The sequence below is a fragment of the Panthera onca genome, chromosome B1 (genome assembly GCF_046562875.1).
Source record: "Panthera onca isolate mPanOnc1 chromosome B1, mPanOnc1 haplotype 2, whole genome shotgun sequence".
Taxonomy (NCBI): domain Eukaryota; kingdom Metazoa; phylum Chordata; class Mammalia; order Carnivora; family Felidae; genus Panthera; species Panthera onca.
Genome location: NC_138342.1, coordinates 40,822,713 through 40,845,842, shown reverse-complemented (window position 1 = coordinate 40,845,842; position 23,130 = coordinate 40,822,713). Strand labels below are relative to the sequence as shown.

The 23,130-nt window shown below is 39.1% G+C and overlaps 1 protein-coding gene across 13 annotated transcripts in view; it reads left to right on the top strand.

Moving 5' to 3' along the window:
- The window catches only part of FRYL (FRY like transcription coactivator), a 267,113-nt gene that overhangs the window by 179,400 nt on the left and 64,583 nt on the right, over positions 1 to 23,130 (top strand). For all 13 annotated transcript variants that reach the window (XM_078446126.2, XM_078446130.2, XM_078446129.2 and 10 more), the window contains 11 exons: positions 624 to 748; positions 3,239 to 3,296; positions 5,610 to 5,701; positions 10,232 to 10,404; positions 12,460 to 12,620; positions 13,143 to 13,253; positions 14,052 to 14,206; positions 14,490 to 14,589; positions 16,051 to 16,219; positions 21,834 to 22,093; positions 22,455 to 22,595. In XM_078446126.2, coding sequence (XP_078302252.1) covers positions 624 to 748; positions 3,239 to 3,296; positions 5,610 to 5,701; positions 10,232 to 10,404; positions 12,460 to 12,620; positions 13,143 to 13,253; positions 14,052 to 14,206; positions 14,490 to 14,589; positions 16,051 to 16,219; positions 21,834 to 22,093; positions 22,455 to 22,595 — 1,545 coding nt within the window. The remainder of the gene's footprint in view (positions 1 to 623; positions 749 to 3,238; positions 3,297 to 5,609; positions 5,702 to 10,231; positions 10,405 to 12,459; positions 12,621 to 13,142; positions 13,254 to 14,051; positions 14,207 to 14,489; positions 14,590 to 16,050; positions 16,220 to 21,833; positions 22,094 to 22,454; positions 22,596 to 23,130) is intronic.

The following is a 23,130-nucleotide window of genomic DNA, read 5'->3' as shown; positions in this document are numbered from 1 at the left end:
GGAGGGTCATGCTCGCTGAATTCATCGTAGTGAATTTTTTAAAGGAATCTTCATCCCCACTGTTCCTTATTTATTTTCTATAGTTTTCACACTTCTCAGTATCCAAAATAAATCGTTTAAATAAATACCTTCGTCGAATTTCCCTAAATTATGTAGTGGTACCAATGATACTTGGTGATAACAGTTGTATAGCCTTCATGCTGTGACACAAAATGTTGCGAGGTGGTTGGAGAAAATTTAGAAAACCTAAGACCTGAGAGTCTTTCTTTAACACCAGTGACTCTTGTAGAAGGAATTTTTTTTTCATTGGTTTTTATGGATCAAAAGACATAGACTATCAGATGGAGGGAATCAGCCTATTATCTGATGGTAAGTGTCTGTAAGAAATTAGGAGACCCACAGAGCCCGAATTCTTTTAATGAACTTGCAGCGAAACATTGGACAAGTCATTTAATGTTTTTAGATTATGTGCACCACAGGTGAATTTTGAAGCCCCGTTCACAGAAAAATTCCATGTTTCCATGGCCCTTGATGAAATGTTGATGAAATGTGGATGAAGTGCCAAATTATTTAATTGGATGTACTGTCATTAACGGCTGCTATAAATACCTATTTTTTTCCAGATTATCGGCATCCCATCCCCTTCATCCTTGTTTAAGCACATAGTTCCAATGATGCGCTCTGAGAGCATAGAGATCACAGAATCCCTTGTTCTAGGTCTTGGCAGGACCAACCCAGGAGCTTTTAGGTAATTATCTTCGTATGTGTTCTCTATGCACTAAACCAGCTAATGTAGTGTTGGAGAGAAGGCGTGATAGAGTACTTACTATCCGGACAGTTCATGTCAGTCCTGACATTTACCAGGTAACTAGCCATGTAACATTTAATGAGTCCTGTAATTTCTCTGATCCTTTATTTCTTCATTTTGACTGAACAGATAAGAATTACCCGATATTCTTCGCAGAATGACTGTGAAAATCACATATCTATTCTGTATAAATAGGTTCTAAAAATGATAAAATGCCATGTAAATTTTTAATACTTTTCTACCTATTTACACAGTGATGTGATTGTTTTACAGTTTTGGTCTATTGGCTAAAACCATCATTTTTCCTGTTCTTATTCAAGAGAATTAGGTTATTATTTATTTATTTATTTATTTTAATGTTTATTTATTTTTCAGAGAGAGAAAGAGAGAGAGTGAGAGGGAGGGAGGAAGGGGCAGAGAGCGAGGGAGACAGAATCCGAAGCAGGCTCCAGGCTCCGAGCTGTCAGCACAGAGCCCGATGCAGGGCTCGAACCCACGAACCACGAGATTATGACCTGAGCCAAAGTCGTACGCTCAACCAACTGATCCACCCAAGCGCCCCGAGAATTAGGTTATTTGTAAAAGAAATATTTACGTACATATTTATGTCATCCTTGATATTTTTTATACTAATGAAAAAAATCCTTCATTTTTGCCTGAGATTCTGCTTGGTCCTTGCCTTGCCTGCTGGGCCTTGTAGTCATTCTTTTGAGATTGTCCTCCATTGATCTCAGGTGATGTTTGATGTTTCATCTCTGAGATAACACATACAGCAGAGACTAGGTTAGCTAATTATTATGTGTCTGTATTTGTGGGGTGGCGTTCATCATAAATGAAGTCTTGGAAAATTATTTTGTGATAAGTAAATACATTATTGTGCTAATGGAAAAAATAGGATCCAAAGATGATCTCAGATTCTTAAAAAACAAATTCTCATAAAGAGAAACAATCCTCAGGCAAAAACTGTAAATATCTGCAGTAGTTTCCATAGATGATGAAATTGTGGATGCATTGTGTTTTCTTATTGTCCTTTTTTATTTTTCCAATTATCCACAATGATCACATTTACAATTCAAAGCCATAATATAAGCAAAGATAAAGTTATCATTTTCATGAAGTTCATACCCTTTAACTCATTAATGCTATTTATAAGAATTAATCCTAAGGAGATAATCAGAAATGAAGGCAAAGATATTCACTGAGGTAGTATTTATAACAACAAAAATTAGATAAAATTGGGGCACCTGGCCAGCTCAGTCAGTAGAGCATGCGACTCTTAATCTTATGGTTGTAAGTTCAAGCTCCGAGTTAGATGTAGAGATTACTTAAAATCTTCAGGAGTGCCTAGGTGGCTTAGTCAGTTAAATGTCTGACGTGGGCTCAAGTCATGGTGTCACAGTTGGTGAGTTCAAGCCCCTCATCAGGCTCTGCATTAACACCAAAGAGCCTGCTTGGGATTCTCTGTCTCTGTCTCTGTCTCAAAAAAAAAAAAAAAAAAAAAATTTTAGGGACACCTGGGTGGCTCAGTCGGTTAAGCATCCAACTTCAGCTGAGGTCACAATCTCAGAGTTCATGGGTGTGAGCCCCACATTGGGCTCTGTGCTGACAGCTCAGAGCATGGAGCCTGTTTCAGATTCTGTGTCTGTCTGCCTGTCTGTCTGTCTCTCTGCCTTTCCCCTGCTCAAGCTCTGTCTCTCTCAAAAGTAAATAAATATTTAAAAATAATAGTAATCAATAATTTAAAAAGCTTTAAAAATTACATAAAATTTAATGAATCAGTGAGAAATGAAAGTGGTTAGGAAAATTGTGGTATCCTACTCTATAAAAGAATATTATGAATAAATTAATGGCATTTAAAAGTCATTATGCTATTAATGGGAAAAAGGATACCATCCCATGTATGATAGGGTTTCAACTATATAAAATGTGTGTGGGCTCAAAATGATGGAACAACAGTCTTAATGGTACTTATCTCTGTGAATTAGAATAAGTGGCCTATCCCATTTTTTTCTGCTTTCCAAATATTCTACAGTGTGCATATGTTCTTTTGTAACCAAAACAAAACAATAAGGATTGTGTTGGAAACAGTAGAATTAGGGGGCACCTGGTGGCTCAGTTGGTTAAGTGTCCGACTTTGGCTCAGGTCATGATCTCGTGGTTCACGAGTTCGAGCCCCACGTCGGGCTCTGTGCTGACAGCCTGGAGCCTGTTTCAGATTTTGTCTCCGTCTCTCTCTGCCCCTCCCCTGCTTGCGCTCTGTGTGTGTCTCTCTCTCTCACTCTCAAAAATAAATAAACATTAAAAAAAGATTAAAACAGTAGAATTAGGGTTAACACTTGCATTTCACATCATTATATTAGTGTTTACATATTTGCACAACAGATTACACCCATTCAGCTATTAATTAAAAACATATCACTTCCCTTCTAGGGAACTAATAGAGGAATTGCATCCCATAATTAAAGAAGCACTCGAAAGAAGGCCAGAGGTAAGTGTGTACTTTTCTACCATTAAATATTTGTCAAGTACTTGTCTTCTATATTCTATGCCAAGATTAGACATAGAATTTTGTCAAAAGTTAGAAATTGAGAAGTAATTACATAAAAGATCGTCTAAAGTAGTTCTAAACACTTTTTTAATATACAAAACTCTTCCCCCCACCCCCCAACAGGAGATCTTTATGCAGAAACTCATTACATAAAAGATATTAATATATGTGCTGCCGAAGCGAGCACTACATAAAAGATATTAAATTGCTATAACTAGAGTGAGGGCAGTCAGGATCTAGATGGGTCAGCAAACTTCCTGTAAATGGCCAGATAGTAAATATTTTCACCTTTGCAGGTCCTACTGTCTCTGTTGCAACTGCTCAGTTTTGCTGCATAGACTACTAAACAAAGGGACGCAACTAGATTGCAATAAAATTTTATTTAGGCAGAAGTGGGCCAGATTTGGCCTGTGAGGTCCATATTTTGCCAACCCCAGGTTTACGTTCCCAAATCTATAGGTTTGTGTTCTGTCCTGAGCAACTTTTAGAAACCGCAGGTCCTGTGGGACAGGCAGATATGCAAACCATAACTATAACAATGTGTTATTCACTCAAACGAAGTCATAGGTAAGAGGTTGTACAGACTATAGAGAGGAAAAGCCTCTGGCTCTGCCTATGAAGGAAAAGTAGGCAGGAAGCACCAATATTTGAGCTGAAGTTTGAAGCACATTCCTTGATGGATAAGCAAGGGGAAGACATTCTAGGCAGAGAAATAGCATTGCAAACTTTATGAAAGAATTTGAACACTGCAGATTCTTTTGCGTGATTATATTATGGAGAAAGTGATTGGTTATGCTGCAAAGCAAGGTAGGAATTATCTCATGACAGACTCCTGGTCTCTGCTTTATTTAGTCGTCCAGTGGTTACCGTATGGCATAGGCATCCGAGAATTGCCTGGAGAGCTTCCTAAAAATTATAGATTCCTGGGCCTGTTGAATGAGAATCCCTGGAATGGAGCCCAGAAATCTTCTAAAAACCACTGTAGATGAGCCTGGTGTAGATGACTGAGAATCACTGCTCTTTATATCACCAAGGAATTAAAACAGGAGAGGGAGATGGGGATAATAGCTACTCTTTAGAAACTGTAAGACAGCATCTGTACTTCTTTCTTTCCTTTCTTTAATTTAGCCTGGTGGAGTAGTGATAGTATCCCCATTTAGTAATTGATTAGACTTTTGTTTCAGAATGATCATGTTGATTACAGTATAGCATGAAAGTTAAAGGATTACCAGAGGAAAATGGAAATGGAAGCAAAATTAAGTAGCAATATTTATACTTCAGAATTTCAGGGGAGAGAAGTCATCATAGCAAGTGAATAGATAGGTACAATGATGTGCCTTGAATGTAAGATTTAGAGTGCTGTAGACTCAGTCTTTCTACAGGGATGAGATGAAAACAAGTCAGTTAAAACGTTGCAGAAATCCTCAAAAGCTGTTTAGAAACCATCCTGTTGAGTATGAATTGCTGTAAACTTTATAAAGAGCTAAACAAACTAGTAGTGGTAATGAACTGGTTTTCAGCAAATTGGCCTGCTTATGCAAGGCAGCAATCTGGGGTTTAGGTTTCTAGTTGCTCTGTACTGTGAAAATTACATCATGGTGACATAATGAGCAATAGAAGAAAATGATGCAGCAAATCTGTCTCTTCCTACTACATGAGTTTCCACTGGAAGCAGAATCCAGTGGAGATGTTATAGCAATTATAAGCTAGCCATTTGTCCTTTGGCTCTAATAAGACAAATTTGTTCATACCATAATGATCAGATAAATTTTTTCTTTTGTATTTCGTTTTTGTGACAAAATTAATCTGTGAGTGGAAAACTTTGGCACAAGCAAAATCTGTGGGGTTTCTTCATTCTCCTTTGTGTTATTTTTTTATTTTCCCCGCCCTTCTGTTCTATTCGGGGGGACATCTTAGGGATTCTTTTGCTTTCAGTGAGAACCGTTGACTAACCGCTTCAGTTCTTCTGAAGTTGTCAGATTAGCAAATAACCTAAAAGTAACTGTAACTGTGAGGTAACTATAGGATTTTATTTTCTCCCCACACAAGGGGTATGGCCGCACAAACTGTCATGTGATTTTATTTGGCTCATTAATCAAACTATCTGCACATGTCTCTCTGATTCAGTGGCCACCAGACTGCTCAAAGTCCACATTACACAAACAAAATAATCGCAATGAGCCCTAAAACCCTAAGTTTGCTATCGACTTCCCGGAAGGACTTTTACTTAGTATCTTTCTATCTCTGGAACAGAATATGAAGCGTCGCAGGCGTCGAGATATTTTGCGAGTACAACTGGTACGAATATTTGAACTGCTGGCAGACGCGGGTGTCATTAGTCACAGGTCAGTGTTGGATTTTGATTTGTAAAACTTTGATTAGGGAACATAATACTGTCTCTTACGAAATACATAAAAACAAAGCACACTTGCAACAATAATAAAAACCTTCAACGCTGTGAGCATTATTTGCCAGTCCATCTAGTATTAGCCAGTGGCTAAAAAACATGTTGAAAAAAAATCTACCACTAGTACTAGATTGCTTCGGGAAAAAATTGGGTATGACGTTCCTAGGATTTTGATATTTGTAGGAATCTAGTAACTCAGGCAAGAGGACAGTAGCCTTGTTTTGTGACTAAGTTAACTTTACCTTACCTCATTTTAAAGATGTATTTCTTGGGCACCTGGGTGGCTCAGTCGGTTGGGCGGCCGACTTCGGCTCAGGTCACGATCTCGCGGTCCGTGAGTTCGAGCCCCGCGTCGGGCTCTGTGCTGACAGCTCAGAGCCTGGAGCCTGTTTCAGATTCTGTGTCTCCCTCTCTCTGACCCTCCCCTGTTCATGCTCTGTCTCTCCCTGCTTCAAAAATAAATAAACGCTAAAAAATAAATAAATAAATAAATAAATAAATAAATAAATAAAAATAAAGATGTATTTCTTGTAGACTGTAAAATCATATATATATACATCTATCTATACATCTATATAGATAGATTAGATAGATAGATAGATAGATAGATAGATATAGGCTAAACACTATAAAGTTTACAAATTTATCCCAGTCATCTATTAGTCTATCCTATTGGGGAAAATCACAAAATCCATGAACATAAATCATAATTCATAACTTTCCACCCTTCCCCAATGAAGACATTGTTAGAATAAAGGCATTTTGGCACTAAGACCAGCCCCTCGAGGAAAATTCCATCAGCTTTGGGTTGAGAACTACCTATTTCCTTAGGAAAGATAATGGTGTTACCTGACTGTTTATTGAAGGAGGGAAAAAAAGAGAGATCTGATCGTCTTCAAAAAAAGGTAACTGAAAAGAGATCCTGAGGAAAAAAGAATGTTAATAATAGTGCAGTGTTGTTACTCTGGCATTGTCCTGCTTATTTCTGAGTACCTCCTCCCTTTCATAGTTTGCATCAAGTGCTTTTTTGACAAGTGCTTTCAAAAATAGAGCTTTAATTAAAGAGAATTTAAACCACTGATTACCTTTTCTTTTATAGTAAATGAAAAGCAAATGAGAAGAAAGAAAAAGAAACATCATTCCTTTTTTTTGTCTTACACAAAAATAAAACAGTGGAAGTCAGGAAAAGAAAATTTGAAACATGCTGGGCTTCATGCAAAAAATCAACAACCTAATACATACCTGGATCTTTTTTTGGTTGTTGCTTTTAATGTAACGTTAGTGAATGGAGAATCTTTGAATGGTACTATTTTGGGGAACTGCAGGATGTTGGTGTATTTAAAATTTAATTGCAAAAGCTGTACTCACCATTGGGCAGTAATGGTTTTGAACACAGTTATGGTTTTGGTTTTGTTTGATTTTTTTTTTAAGAGAAAGTAATCCTATAAGGCTGTTGCTATTATGGACTTTTTATTTCCTTGATTAAGGCAAAAAAGATGAATTCCGAATGCCAAGAAGGCAGGGATCTTTGTTTTGTTCCTCAAGCTGATCCTGTGTGCCTCATGCATAGGAAGTACTCAATGAATATTTGTTAAATGAATGAATGTTTTATTCTGGGTCAGGTTGCAGTCTATTAAATTGGTTTCCCATCCAATAATAAATCATGACTCAGAAATTAAAAACACTCATTTAAGGAATAAAGGGAAACATTTCAAAAAAAAAAAAAAAAAAAGGAAAAGAAAAGAAAAGAAAGGTGCCTGGGTGGCTCAGTCATTAAGCATCTGACTTCAACTCAGGTCATGATCTCATGGTTCTTGAGTTAGAGCTCCGCGTCGGGTGAGCTCGAGCTCCATTTGGGGTGAACATGAGCCCTGCTTGGGTGAGCCCTGCTTCTCTCTCTCTCTCTCTCTCTCTCTCTCTCTCTCTCTCTCTCTCTCTCTCTCCACACACACACACACCCTCTCTCAGCCCTTCTCTCACTTGCACCTTTTCTCTCTCAAAAAAAGGGAGGGGACACATTTCATTATGAATTCATTGAACATATTTTTATTGTAGACTGGTATTTTTAAGATGCTGTAATACCATGGTGATTCCTTACTCTTGTTTTCATGGCTTTAGGATGTTTATTCTTTTGAGAGAGCACATGCAAGTGGGCAAGGGGCAGGGAGAGAGAGGAGACAAAATCTGAAGCATGCTCCAGGCTCTGAGCTGTCAGCACCTGAACTCACGAATTGTGAGATCATGACCTGAGCCGAAGTCGGATGCTTAACCAACTGAGCCAACCAGGCCACTCCTACGATGTTTACAAGAAGCTCTTCACAACTATTAAAAATTAGTTTTACTTTTAAAATCTTGTATTTTAGAAGTACTTTTCAAATATAGCAAGGAAAACTGATCAAAATGAATGTAATGTAACATCATCATTTATATAGCACTTATGGTTTACTAATAAGATTATGATTCATTTTCTCTTATGATTTCATTTTCTCTTTCTTACATAGTAACTCATTTATAGTCTTACTAAAATGCTCTGAGGTAGCTACTGGTCAAATCCTTTATAAACAATGGAACAAGACTGGAACCCAAGACTTCTGACTAACCAAAGGAGCCTTTCTGGTCTTTGGTTTCCAGGCAGAGAGCCCTTGCCTCAGGGAGAAAATTACTGCAGATTTTTGAGACAATTCCACGGGTATAAGAAGACTTGAAAACCACCACTCGTACTTGAATTCTCTTAAAGTTTTGTGTCCCTAGTACTACCTGTTTTAGAATCTTGCAGAGAATAAATACCTAATGGATATTTGATTGATTATGCTAAAGGCATGATATGAATATGCGTGGCAACTAGGAGAATATATACAGCTAGTCTTTCTTCTTTCTACCCTTCTGAACTGATCCTTCCTATCCCGTATGCCTCCTTATTTCCTTATTTTGAAAAACTATATATTTTGCCAGAGAAGGAATAACATTCAGCACTCAGAATAGTCGATTAAAAGCAGATATGGAATTGAATAATATAAATTGGCAGTAGTTTCTTGATTAAGAAGCACCATCTAGGGGCACTTGGGTGGCTCAGTAGGTTGAGCATCTGACTTTAGCTTGGGTCATGATCTCACGGCTCATGGGGTTGAGCCCCGCATCAGGCTCTGTACTGACATCTCAGAGCCTGGAGCCTGCTTTGGATACTGTGTCTCCCTCTGTCTCTGCTCCTCCCCCATTCACACTCTGTCTCTCTCTCTCTCTCTCTCTCTCTCAAAAATAAACATTAAAAAAAAAAAAAGAAGAGGAAGAAGCATCATCTAGGAGCACCTGGGTGGCTCAGTCAGTCAAGTGTCCAACTCTTGATTTCAACTGAGGTCATGATTTCAGAGTCATAGGATCGAGCCCTGCATTGGGCTCTGTGCTAACAGTGCAGACCCTGCTTGGGATTCTCTCTGTCCCTCTGTCTCTGCTCCTCCCCTACTCACATGCTCTGTCTCCTAAAATAAACTTTAAAAAAGCACAATCTGTCTCATATTTGTAAGCCAAAATCATGTTCATTTAATTTTTGTATATTTTTTTTTTTAATTTTTTTTTCAACGAGAGAGACAGAGCATGAACGGGGGAGGAGCAGAGAGAGAGGGAGACACAGAATCGGAAACAGGCTCCAGGCTCCGAGCCATCAGCCCAGAGCCTGACGCGGGGCTCGAACTCACAGACCGCGAGATCGTGACCTGGCTGATGTCGGACGCTTAACCGACTGCGCCACCCAGGCGCCCCTAATTTTTGTATATTAAGCTGCACACCATCATGACCATGCCAAGTTTTTTGTTTTTTTTTTTTTTAATTTTTTTTTTTTTAACGTTTATTTATTTTTGAGACAGAGAGAGACAGAGCATGAACAGGGGAGGGGCAGAGAGAGAGGGAGACACAGAATCTGAAACAGGCTCCAGGCTCTGAGCTGTCAGCACAGAGCCCGACGCGGGGCTGGAACCCACAGACCGTGAGATCATGACCTGAGCCGAAGTCGGACGCTTAACCGACCGAGCCACCCAGGCGCCCCAATGACCATGCCAAGTTTAATACACAGTTAGTTGATCCTTGAACATAGATTCGAGCTGCACAGGCCCACTTGTATGTGAATTTTAACAGTACAGTAAATAAATGTGTTTTCTCTTAGGATTTCATTTTCTCTGTCTTTATTGCAAGAATACAGTACATAGTGTGTATGACATGCAATATATATGTTCATCAACAGTTTATGTTATCGGCAAGGTTTCCAGCCAACAATAGGCTATTAATTGCTAAGTTTTGTGGAGTTAAAAGATATATACAGATTTTTGACTGGAGTGGTGTGAGTGGGTACCCCAAGCCCCCCCATCGTTTAAGGGTCTACTGTGTATTATTCTGGTTTGATTACTAGGAATTTATTTTGATTGAAATTATAATTTAAAATCACATTTTCTTTTTTTTTTTTTCCCAATATTTTCAGTGCAAGTGGTGGCCTTGATAATGAAACACATTTCCTCAACAACACTTTATTGGAATATGTAGATTTAACGCGACAACTCCTGGAAGCAGAAAATGAGAAAGACTCTGACACACTGAAGGATATACGATGCCATTTTAGTGCCTTAGTGGCGAATATCATTCAGAATGTTCCAGGTAATTATTTTCAGTTTCTTTTTTTTTTTTTTAATTTTTTTTTAATGTTTTTATTTATTTTTGAAGGAGAGAGAGACAGAGCATGAGTGGGGGAGGAGCAGAGAGAGAGGGACACACAGAATTTGAAGCAGGCTCCAAGCTCTAAGCTGGCAGCACAGAGCCCGATAAGGGGCTCGAACTCACGAACTGTGAGATCATGACCTGAGCCGAAGTCGGATGCTTAACTGACTGAGCCACCCAGGCACCCCTATTTTCAGTTTCTTAAAACATTATTGAATTATTAAGCGACCGTCATATATTTTCTTCCCATGAGGGTTTGCAGTCTCAGGTGCTAAAGCAGCTAAAACATAGTGGAAAATATGTCAGCATAACATGGATGGCAAGCGTTTGTTTTAGCTTTCAATTAGTGGTGTGAGTAGAAATCAAAAAACAACCCCAACTAGATTTTTAATGATAAGACACTAACAAAAATTTAAGAAGTCAATAGAATATTCTTCTATTATTTTTATTTTTAAAAATTCTATTCTTTTATTTAAAAAAAATTTTTTTAATGTTTATTTATTTTTGAAGGAGAGAGAGACAGAGTGCAAGCCGGCGGGGGGGGGGGGGGGCAGAGACAGAAGGAGACACAGAATCCGAAGTAGGCTCCAGGCTCTGAGCTGTCAGCATAGAGCCTGAAGTAGGCCTCGAACTCATGAGCCATGAAATCATGACCGGGGCCAAAGTCGGACGCTTAACTGACTGAGCCACTCAGGTGCCCCTCGGATAAGCTTCTTTAGACAGACTTGTTCTAGGTGTAGTAAGCAAAAAGAAATAGTAATGAGAATAGAATTAACAAGATACTTTTGAGTAATGGAAGAAGGGTGTAGTCTGCAGTTACAAAATATACCAAAGATGCAGTGTTATTGATTGGTTCCTTTCAGGTCAGTGTACCTATTGTTGAGTACCTACCAAATGGCAGATAGTGGTTTAGGCACTAGAAATATTAATTTATGCAATTACGTTTTAAAAAGCCATAAATTCTGTACAAGTATAAGACATAAAAATGTGACTGTAGCCTTTGGTATAAATGTAAATACAATTTTTTTTCCTTTTCTTTCTGAAAAAGAATAATTTTGTTAGCTTTAAAAATACATGCAAACAGTTGGCTTTTAAAGTAAGAGCATGGGCTGTATTTTATAAGAGGGTCCAGTAAACATTTCTTAGGTATCTTAATTTCAAGTGCAGGAGCCCTATTTGGAACTTTAGAGGAAATGATGCCAGTTAGAGGGAAAGAGCATTCTTTCCCTCTAACTTTTCTGATCTGAAGCCCATTAACATAAAGATAGAATTTAGTCCATTACTAAACATTTTCCTACAACTTCCAGATTGGTTCATTAAGATACTGTTGGGTTTCTTCAACAAGGATTGACACTGAGAATTTGTAGATGCAATTTTAACGTGGAGAGAATCCGCGGAGATCATCTCAACCAGTCGTTTTCAAACTGTGTCGTTTTTCCTCTGCTGCCAGCAGCAAGAGGCAGCAGAATGGGTTTGGACTCTAGGCCTTACCCCTGAGTTCAAGTAGATCAGCCCCTCCTTTGTCTGTTTTGTGTATCAAGATTCCATGTAAGGATTCTTGATTCTTTGACAAAGACAGCTGTGCTGCTAAAAACATACAGCTTAAAAACAACTTATCTCGTCCAAAGATTTCACTTGACATTGAACCGAGATCCAGAGTTGTGTTCATGTTGATGTCTCGGCCCCGCTTACCGTGTAAGCAGCAACAGCCAGGGAGAGAGGCAGGGTCCTCGTACCTCCCTTGAAATCGTGCTTGCAGGTCCTGAATCTCTCACAACGCTATGCTGCGTGGTGTCATAGTCTGATCAGCCCTGTTCCTGTGACTTGCGTATGTGGAAATGATTTCTGCCACGGAGGAGGTTTTTGGCAGTTTAAGATAAAAACTTCTGCTTTCTTTTTTATAATATTGCATGTTCAATGCCAAATAAGTTGGCGTGCACATTAAAATAAAGGGAAATGGGAATCATTGTTTTCCCATCTATTTTTTATTTACAGTGCACCAGAGAAGAAGTATCTTCCCTCAACAGAGCCTTCGTCACAGTCTGTTTATGCTGTTCAGTCACTGGGCAGGCCCTTTCAGCATCATGTTTACACCCTTGGACAGATACAGTGACAGAAATATGCAAATTAACAGACATCAGTACTGTGCCCTAAAGGTATTTACTTAGAAATCTGCTTTCTTTTTTCTTACGTGAAGAGTGTAAATTTTTTTGTCTCTCATTGCCTAGTATTGTAAAGAGGATAGATTTCTTCTTAGTACCTTGAGAACATTAGAATAAATATTTGCCTGCTGTATGAAAACATTTATACTGTATGCTTATTTAAATGCATAAAATACAACGCAAAGAAGTTACAGAATCCACCCAAAATTTAAACACTATTTTCTTAAAGAACTGAGAATTGCTTCTTTTTCCTTAAGTACTTTTTCTTCGTCTTTTTCCCCCCTCTTCTCTTCCAGTACTGTTCAAACTCCATGCCTAATTTGATATCATCCATTCACTTACTACTCATAATAAATTACTTAGTTTCAAAAATTACTATTACGCTTTTCTTTGTAAAGAATTAAAGGGATTGTGGCCACATAAGCATGAATAAAAATATCCTGCCTCTTCACATTAAACAGCCAACATATAACCTCTTAAATGTTTTAAATGTAATTCTAATATTATTGTTTGAAGGCTATGTCTGCTGTACTATGTTGTGGCCCTGTTGCAGATAATGTAGGACTTTCATCAGATGGCTATTTGTACAAATGGTTGGATAACATTTTGGACTCTCTGGACAAAAAGGTAATTATGACAGTTCCTTTAAGATTTCATAATAAATGGCACTGCATTATTTGGAGTTACACTATGACCCACTGAAAACCAATCTTTTTTTTTTTTAATAGGAGACAGATTAGAATATAAACAAAAAGCATATTATATAAAATTAAATAGGATGCAACAATTTAACAATTTTCTAATTCTTATTTATTACTTAAATAATGTTAATTATTATAGGGTTAATATAGTAGTGTATACATATATCTCACAATAGGGTTCTAAATCTAAAGTATATTAATATAGAATACATTGAGCTCCATGGAAGAAATACGTGTTATTTGTTATGCTTAATTTCCTTTTTTTGACCACTCCCCAATTAATCTTTCTTGTCTTCCCTATTCTTTATTCTCCTGCTGTACATGCACAGACTTCACAATTTAAAATAGAACTTACATTTTTTTCCCCTCAGAATAATTTTTCTATTAGGTTATCCCAGACAAGAATAAAGCTTGATAAAAATAACTGGAGAGGTTAATAACTCACTTTTCTGAAAGCACTGAATCACTGTGCATATTCATCAGCCGCCTTTAGGGCTCTGCTGGAGGAGAGAATTGTACTACGCAGAGTCTTGTGGAAAAAGTATAGTTTATCCATGTCATTTGTTTCCTTTTGGCTAAATAAAATGAGAAGAGGTTGAACAAAAGGAGACTGAGATTTGTGCTTAAATACAATAAATATATATACTGTGTGATTTGAATAAAAATATGGGGAAGTAGTTATATAAATTTCTTTCTCCCGGGCAATCTTGTGGCCTTTCTTTAGGTTCATCAGTTGGGCTGTGAAGCAGTTACATTACTGCTGGAGCTGAACCCGGATCAGAGCAACCTGATGTACTGGGCTGTGGACCGATGTTACACTGGTTCCAAGAGAGTGGCAGCTGGCTGCTTTAAAGCCATAGCTAATGTATTCCAGAACAGGTACTCTAGATACTGGCTTCCATATTTTATTTAGCTTTTTTTTTTTTTTTAAAGAAAAATACTAAGAAACCAGTGTTTTGCTTCCCTGAGCTCTAATGAAATGTAACCAAAATAAGAATAACGATCACCATGCATCTGTTGTACCTTTTGCCTTGAAAACAAACCCCTAGTCACTTCATTGCTTTAAAAGCTGCATGTCTGCAGCTCCGCCCTTTGTGTATCATATTTATTAATGGTGTGAAAGCCTCTAAACATTTACCTAACATGTAAAATTTGTCCCTAGGGATTATCAGTGTGATACAGTGATGCTCCTGAATCTGATCCTGTTTAAAGCAGCTGATTCTTCTCGAAGCATCTATGAGGTTGCTATGCAACTTTTACAGGTATGTAAGCAAATATTAGTTAAAATAATTTTTAAGTTTATTTATTTATTTTTGAGAGAGAGAGAGTGCAAGCAGGGGATGGGCAGAGAGAAAAGGAGAGAGAGAATCTCAAGCAAGCTCCACACTGTCCACGCAGAGCCCAACACAGGGCTGGAGTGGAGATCAAGAGTCCGAGGCTTAACCAGCTGAGCCACCCAGGCGCCCATAGTTAAAATATTTCTTATTGAGGATTTCATGAAGCATTGCTATCTATTCTTGCCTTGAAAGTCTATAAATATTCAGCTTTATTTTCAGTGGGGAGACATGGTATCAATTCCTGATTATCATTACAAATAGAAGACAAAGATAATATGGGTCACTTAAGTCTACAAATAATACAGACTGTTCAGAAGTGTATTACAAAGGGGTCACATATATACTCCCACACATGCACCTGTATGTGCCCATATGTGTGCAAGTACTTACACAAATTGAGTGGTCAGGACCTGCCAGATAAGAATAATGTGAGCCAAATGATTTTTTGAGAACGAAGTAAAAAGTAATTAGCTCTTCTTTGATGACCTTGTATAATTTTTCTTTATTAGACCAAGAAAAATAACATAGAAAGTTTACTTCCCAAGCATGGATATTCCATCATCATACAATATCTAATTGTTAATAGGGTGAGATTTTTCTCTTTTAACCAAGGATGAGATTCAATTAGATGCTGATTTTTCCAGAGGGCTCAAAGTGGTATTGATGGTGGTTGTGACCATCTCAGGAATTACACCCTAATGTCTTAATTAATTAGGAAGAAAGGTCAGTGGTATCACTCTCTATATAGTGTAATGTTAAAGAATTTTTAAATCATATTCCTTATTTGATCTGTATGTAACCAAGATCTATTTGAAGATTTTTTTTCACTTATACATGTTTCGTATAATCCTGTTTTTGAACTGGGAAGTGGTAAATTTTCTTCAAGTAATGGTATAGTAAGTTGCTTAAGTCATTTTCAGACTGCTACTGCCTCAAACCGTTGGCATTAAGCTCAAGGAATATAAAGCCTTGTAAACAATTACAGAGCATTTGCAGACATTTCTAGGAATTAGAAATTAACATCTTGGGGCGCCTAGGTGGCTCAGTCGGTTAAGCATCTGACTTTGGCTCAGGTCATGATCTTACGGCTTGTGGGTTCAAGCCTCGTGTCAGGCTGTGTGCTGACAGCTCAGAGCCTGGAGCCTGCTTCAGATTCTGTGTCTCCCCCTCTTTCTGTCCCTCCCCCACTCACGCTCTTTCTCTCTCTCTCTCAAAAATAAATAAATGCTAAAAAAAGAAAAAAGAAAAAAAAAAGTAACATCTGGAATACTTTCAATATACATACCTATATTATTTTTAAGCTGGAATAATTCTTGTGAGATTTTATTTTTCAATTATAGCTGAAATTTAGAGGACTCATGAAATCTTTACTCTACATTCCTGCAGATCCTGGAACCGAAGATGTTTCGCTATGCTCACAAGTTGGAAGTTCAGAGAACAGATGGAGTACTTAGCCAGCTGTCTCCTCTGCCGCACCTGTATTCTGTTTCGTATTATCAGTTATCCGAGGAGTTAGCAAGGGCTTATCCTGAGCTAACTCTCGCCATGTTCTCAGGTATGATCATTGAACTGGTTAGTGGGTTTTCATTAGGAATCGTTTCTAAATAGGTACTTTTAGGACATTTTACATAAATGAAATTTGAGGTTGAATCAAAACAAAACATGTCTTTAAAGTTTTCTTTCTTTATTTATCTGTACACCACATGTGGGGCTCAAACTCGTGACCCCGAGATCAAGAATCGCACACTCCTCTGACTGAGCCAGCCAGACACCCCTAAAATAAAACATGCCTTTATGTGAGAGTGTTTTTTCTTTAATAAGAACTCTTAATACTAATCCCCTCATGATATGTAAATTTCTTATTAATGAAGTCTTTCCAGGCTTCTCACTTTGCCTTCCTTTCTTCTTTGCCTTGCAAAAAGTGGAAAAAAAAAAAAAAAGAGGGGCTTCACATGCAATTTAAAAACATGTTTGGGGGGTGCCTGGGTGGCTCAGTTGGTGGAGCATCAGACTTCTTTTTTTTATGTTTATTTTGGAGACAGAGAGAGAGAGAGAGAGAGAGAAAGAGAATGTGAGTGGAGGGAGGGTCAGAGAGAGAGGGAGACACAGAATCCAAAGCAGGATGCTGTCAGCACAGAGCTTGACGTGGAGCTTGAATTCACAAACCACGAGATCATGACCTGAGCTGAAGTCGGATGCTTAGCTGACTGAGCCACCCAGGTGCCCCAAGCATCAGACTGTTGATTTCATCTCAGATCATAACCTTGCAATTCCCGGGATTAAGCCCCACAGCGGGCTGCCCGCTGATGGTGCAGAGCCTGCTTGGGATTCTGTCCCTCTTTCTCTGCCCCTCCTCTGCTTGTGTGCATGTGCACCCTTTCTCTCTCTCAAAAACATGAGCTTTAAAGAAAATAATTAAATTAAAATATTTCTTGTGGCACCTGTGTGTGGCTCAGTCAGTTAAGCTTCTGACTCTTGATTTTGGCTCATCTTATGATCTCACAGTTTGTGAGATTGAGCCTTGTGTTGGGCTCTGCACTGATAGCACAGAGTGTGGTTAGAATTCTCTGTATCTGCCCCTCCCCACCTTGCATACACGCACGTTCTTTCTCTCTCCCTCTTTCTCTCTCTCAAAATAAATAAATAAACATTAAAAAAAAAATAAAAATAGGGGTACCTGGGTGGCTCAGTCAGTTAAGTGACTGACACTTGATTTCAGCTCAGATCGTGATCTCATGGTATGTGAGATTGAGCCCCACATCGGGTTCTGCACTGGCAATATGGAACCTGCTTGGTATTCTCTCTGTCTCCCTCTGTGTCTGCCCCTCCTGTGTTCCGTCCCACTCGCTTTCAAAATAAAGAAATAGCTGGGCCTGGGTGGCTCAGTTGGTTAAGCGTCTGACTCTTGGTTTTGGCTCAGGTCATGATCTTATGGTTTCATGAGTTCAAGCCCTGTGTCAGGCTCTGTGCTGGCAGCATGGAGCCTGCTTGGGATTCCCTCTCCGTCTCCCTTTTCCTTTCCCTCTCCCTCTTTCTCTCTCCCTCTCTCTGCCCCTCCCTCACTTGCATTGTCTCTGTTTCTCTCAAAATAAATACTACATTTTAAAAATTAAAGAAATATGATTTAAAAATAGAAATAAATAAAAACATTTCTTTGGTAGACACAGAACTTCCTGAGTCTTCTAGTATATAACTTGTGCATTGGTCTGTCATTAATAATAAAAACGGGCAGAGATCCAGGTTTCTTTCTTTAAGGAAAACCTGTAATCATAGGGAAAGGGCCTGCAGTGCCTTAAGCAAAACTATCGCTTAGGATCCCACATTGCTTTCTGGTTCAGTTTCCTTTCCTTGGGGTCAACAACTGTTCCTGCCGTGGGCGTCTAAAACAGAGGGACTATGTGTCAGGCAAGATGTGCTCTCTATCTGGATCTGCCAAGACTCAGCTTTAGGACAATTTTTGTTTAAAATCTAGTTTAACCTTCTGCCCAGTGGACACTATTGCAAGTTCTCCTGTAGTTCTTGAATTTTCACCAAAGAGTTAATTTTAACACCGAACACTTACCTGGTTTTTCTACTTTTCACTTGTAACAAGATCTTATTTTAGTCTGAGAATTGGACAGGCACCAAAACGGACATCCAGGGGATTAGAAAGTTCTCCTGTGGACCCTTTCTTTCATTTAGTCAGGACATGGTGACCTTCACCTTCTTTGGGCATCTTTCCACAGCCTCCATTTCAGTAGTGGAAATATTCCCCATCCCTCACTGACCTGACTGGGGGGAGGGGGGAAAACGATTTAAATTCCTGTAACATTCAATCTTAAAGTGGTTTGCCTGTTTGGTTTGTACCGGTAGATGGCAGTGACCGAGCCCTTCCTTTTCCGTAACTCTCGCAGTCCTGACAGCCCTTTCAGGATCAGTGTGCGTGGTCATCGGTGCAAAGCAGTGACCGCCATGGCCACTGATGCTGCTGCTGGCCTTCTTCTCAGGGCTCCTACACAGAGAGCAGAACAGTCCAGCGGAGTCTCAGAGCTTCAGAAATGGGTCGGGATGGCAGCTGATATGAGTGTAGACCATGCCCACAGCTCAGTCACCTTGTCCCTTTTCCTTCAGTTCTATTATCAGACGCCCTTGTCAGTAGGATTGGTTAATTATAACTGCTTTGCTTAAAATGGTTTATTCTAAACCAAAATATAGCCTGTAAACCTACTCAGTGCAGTTTTCACTCTGATTGTTTCCAAGGCAAGATGAGCACAGTGTTTCTTAGGGGTTGTAGAGTACAGCTGTCAATGTAAACTTTGCCCACTTTGAAATTTGAGGGTCCCGCCCCTTCCTCTCTCTGGACCACTTGCAGAAATCTTTAAATGTTGTCCCCTCCCTGGCCCTTCCCACCCTTGCTCTTCCCATCGTTTTCCTCCTATACACCCACTTCTTCTTAATTAATTTTTTTTTTAATGTTTATTTATTTTTGAGAGAGACAGAGACAGAAAGCGAGTGGGTTAGGGGCAGAGAGAGAGAGAGAGAGAGAGGGAGACACAGGCAGAAGCAGGCTCCAGGCTCTGAGCTGCCAGCACAGAGCCCGACACGGGGCTCGAACTCATGAGCCGCGAGATCATGACCTGAGCCGAAGTCAGACGCTCAACCGACTGAGCCACCCGGGCGCCCCTGTACAGCCACCTCTAACCCATCTCCTGCCCCTTTACCTTGCCTTGAGTGTCTGCATCCACTTTTATCATGCCCTCCACCCTCATGCATCTTCATAAATAGCCTTAAGACTCCGTTGGCTTGAGTTTCCTCTTTGTAAACTTATTGAAGGCTTTCCCACTGCTGAATCTAATCACTAGCTTCTGGTCTTCAATCTGTTTGCTACTTTGCCCAGCAATTAATGTTAGTCACCTTCCATTTTTTAACATTCTGACCTCTCGTGATTTCTAGAAATTTAATATTTCCTAGTTTTCCTTCTGTGAGGTATTCCTTTTCTGTCACTTTTGGTGGATTCTTTTCTTCTATCTGAAGTCATCGCGTTCCCAGAGTTCCATCCCAGGCCTCCTTCTCAAGAGACCCTGTCTCCCTGAGGGAGGCCATTGCTGTTGCTGTGGCCCCAGCTCCCACACACACCACCTCTCCCCCGAGTCCGACCTCTTCCTTCAACTACTTTGAGAGCTCCAGGGCTTTCATTTCATACCGGAGGCACTAACATTAATGTATTAATAGGAAGGATTATTGTAATTTCTGAATAGTTCTGGTTATAACCAGAAAGCATGGGACTGAGCACTTGATTGGCACTATTTTGAATGTGCACAGTAATCCCATGAGGCATCTGCTTTTGTCACCCTCTTCTTACACAGTAATAAATCGAGGATCAGAGGTTGACAGGTTGGCCCTAGGCCAAGCAGCTTGTTTGTGGTAGAACTGGGATTCAGACCCATGTGTGTGCAGTTCCAGAGCCAGGTTCCAAATCACTACACTTCTGTATTTACTGCTTTTGTAAAAAATATTTATTTTTGAGAGAGAGAGAGAAAGAGAGAGAATCCAAAGCAGGCTCTGCACTGACAGCAGAGAGCCCAATATGGAGCTCGAACTCCATAACTTTGATACAATGACCTGAGCTGAAGTCAGACACCCAACCTACTGAGCCACCCAGGTGCCCCTATATTTACTCCTTTTAATGAGTAAATAACTACCAAGGCCTGGTGGGCAAAAGGGGGGGCCAAGGAGAAAGAAGATGTTTATTTAAAGTGACTTTTGGAAATTTAGCTGTGTATAAAGGCATATGGGCTTTGGAATCAACCTTGTGTTTGAATCTTTTGGCATGCGATACATTTCTGACTTAGGCAGATTACTTAGACTCTGTCTACCTCACAGATTTATTACCATCATTAAATGAGATGAATGTGAAAGTAACAAGTACATCATAGGAGTCTCCCCTATATAGAACCAAAATATGGAGATTTTTCATGGGTCAGTTTAAAGTAATCTATGTAAAAAGACTGTCTTTTATCTTCTAATTACATGTATATATTTACTGAGGTAAAAAGACATCATAAAATTTACCGTAGGAATCATTTTAGATGTATGTAGTTCAGTAGTGTTCGGTATGTTTACATTGTTGTGAAATTGATCTCTAGAAATTTTTCACCCTGTCGAGCTGAAACTCTATAGCCACTAAAGAACTTCCCTTTTGCCCCTACTCCCTACCTCCTGCTAACCACCATTGTACTTTCTATTTCTATGAAATTGATTATTTTAGATCTCTCCCATAAAAAGAATTATTTAGCGTTTGTGTTTTTGTTTCACTTAGCATAATTACCCCAAGGTTCATTCATGTTGTGGCACAACAGAATTCCCTTCTTCTTTAAGGAAGGAATTCTTCCATTGCAAGAATGAATATATGTGTGTGTGTGCACACACACATATGTGTATATATACATATATGTATACATATATGTATGTGTGTGCATATATGTATGTATACATATATGTGTATGTGTGTATACATATATGTATATACAATGTATATACAATGTGTGTATACAATGTGTTATGTATATATACATATATGTGTATACACACACATATATATGTGTATATATACATATATGTGTGTATATACACATATATGTATATATACATAACACATTTTGTTTATCCATCTACTTGTCAGTGGACATTTGGATTGCTTTCACCTCTTGACTGTTGTGAATAGTGCTGCTATGAACGTGGGTATGCAAATATCTCTTTGAGACCCTGCTTTCAGTTCTTCTGGAGATATATATATATATATATATATATATATATATATACACAGAAGTGGGGTTGCTGGATAATATGGTAGTTCTAGTTTTAACTTTTCAAGGAGCTGCCATACTGTTTACCCTAGTGGTCGCACCGTTTTATAGCCCCACCAATAATGCATAAGCATTTATATGTCAGAGCCACCAAAAGTATTTTATATAAAAGTAGGATCTGATTTTTGTTAGTTGTTAATTTTCTTTATGATGTCATTGAGGTGAAATTTATTAACAGGAGAAACAGCACTCATAATTGTCAAAAGTAAAAAATAAAATCTTGGCTTCTTCTTCTCGAAGAATGAGTCGTGGACATTAATGACAAATCAGAGGAAACTGAAATGATACCGGTGTTTCCCTCTTTTGGCTTGTTTTTAATTACAGAGATAAGCCAGAGAATTCAGACGGCTCACCCTGCTGGGAGGCAAGTAATGCTACACTACCTGTTACCGTGGATGAACAACATCGAGTTGGTAGATTTAAAACCTTTGCCCACAGCGAGGCGACACAATGAAGAGGAAGACGACTCCTTAAAAGACCGAGAACTTATGGTGACGAGCAGGCGCTGGTTGCGAGGAGAAGGCTGGGGGTCCCCACAAGCCACTGCGATGGTTTTGAACAACCTAATGTACATGACAGCAAAGGTAAAATGGAGCTTGTGTTAGCGGTTGCTGCACAGGATTATTGAGTTAAGAGGAGTAAAAAAGGTTAGAAATAGATGGAAAGATTAGGCAATCCTGTGATAACCAGATACGCTTTATAAACTCCTTTATTCAGAGCACTTCTCATTAGATATAAAATAGGTTTTCGGGGGAGGAGACAAAATCATATATGGTTAATGATGTTTATGTTTGTATTTGTTGGAAGAAATGATTGTTCCTCTGGAGTATGGAAAAGATTCAAGCTGTGTATGAAATCATCATTTTCTAATGTTTCGTGCTCTGACAAGTTTGGTGTTTAACAAGCAGTCATCACTGAAGTGTGTGTTGTGTATCCTGCATCTAGTATGGTGATGAGCTGGCCTGGTCGGAGGTGGAGAACGTGTGGACCACACTTGCAGATGGCTGGCCAAAAAACCTGAAAATAATTTTGCACTTTCTGATCAGCATTTGCGGAGTGAATAGTGAACCAAGCCTCTTGCCTTACGTATGTATTCAGGTTCATTAAAAAAAAATTGTGCTTAATAATATTTACCTGGTTTCTTATTGTAGCAGAGGGTGGGCAGTAGTAGACCAGCAGAGGCAAAGCAGGGGGCCACAGTGAGGACCCCGCCAGGAAATAGCGCATGCATTTTATTCATTGCTTCATTCAGCCAATATCATCTAGCCTTTATGACAGGCGATTCAATAATGCATATTGCCAGGTTCTCTTCTAGGTTCCAGGCATTTCAATCCAGTGGGTGGTGGAGATTTTATTCTTTGAACTTTCACCTAATTTATTTAATGAATGGACCAGTAAGTTGATAAAGTACGGTCTTGATAAGGGCTACAAAGGAAAATTGCAGAATAAACGTGAATAACCGGGGAACCGCAGCTCTCTGAGAGGACTGGAGATGATCCTCGAGAGGAAGTGATATTGAAGGGAGACCACAGAATGGGGGATGTTTGCACTTTCTGCTAGGCAGGAGCTGGATACGAGAGCAGAACGGTGAGTGAGAGCTCAGGGCCTATAGAAGGGTGCC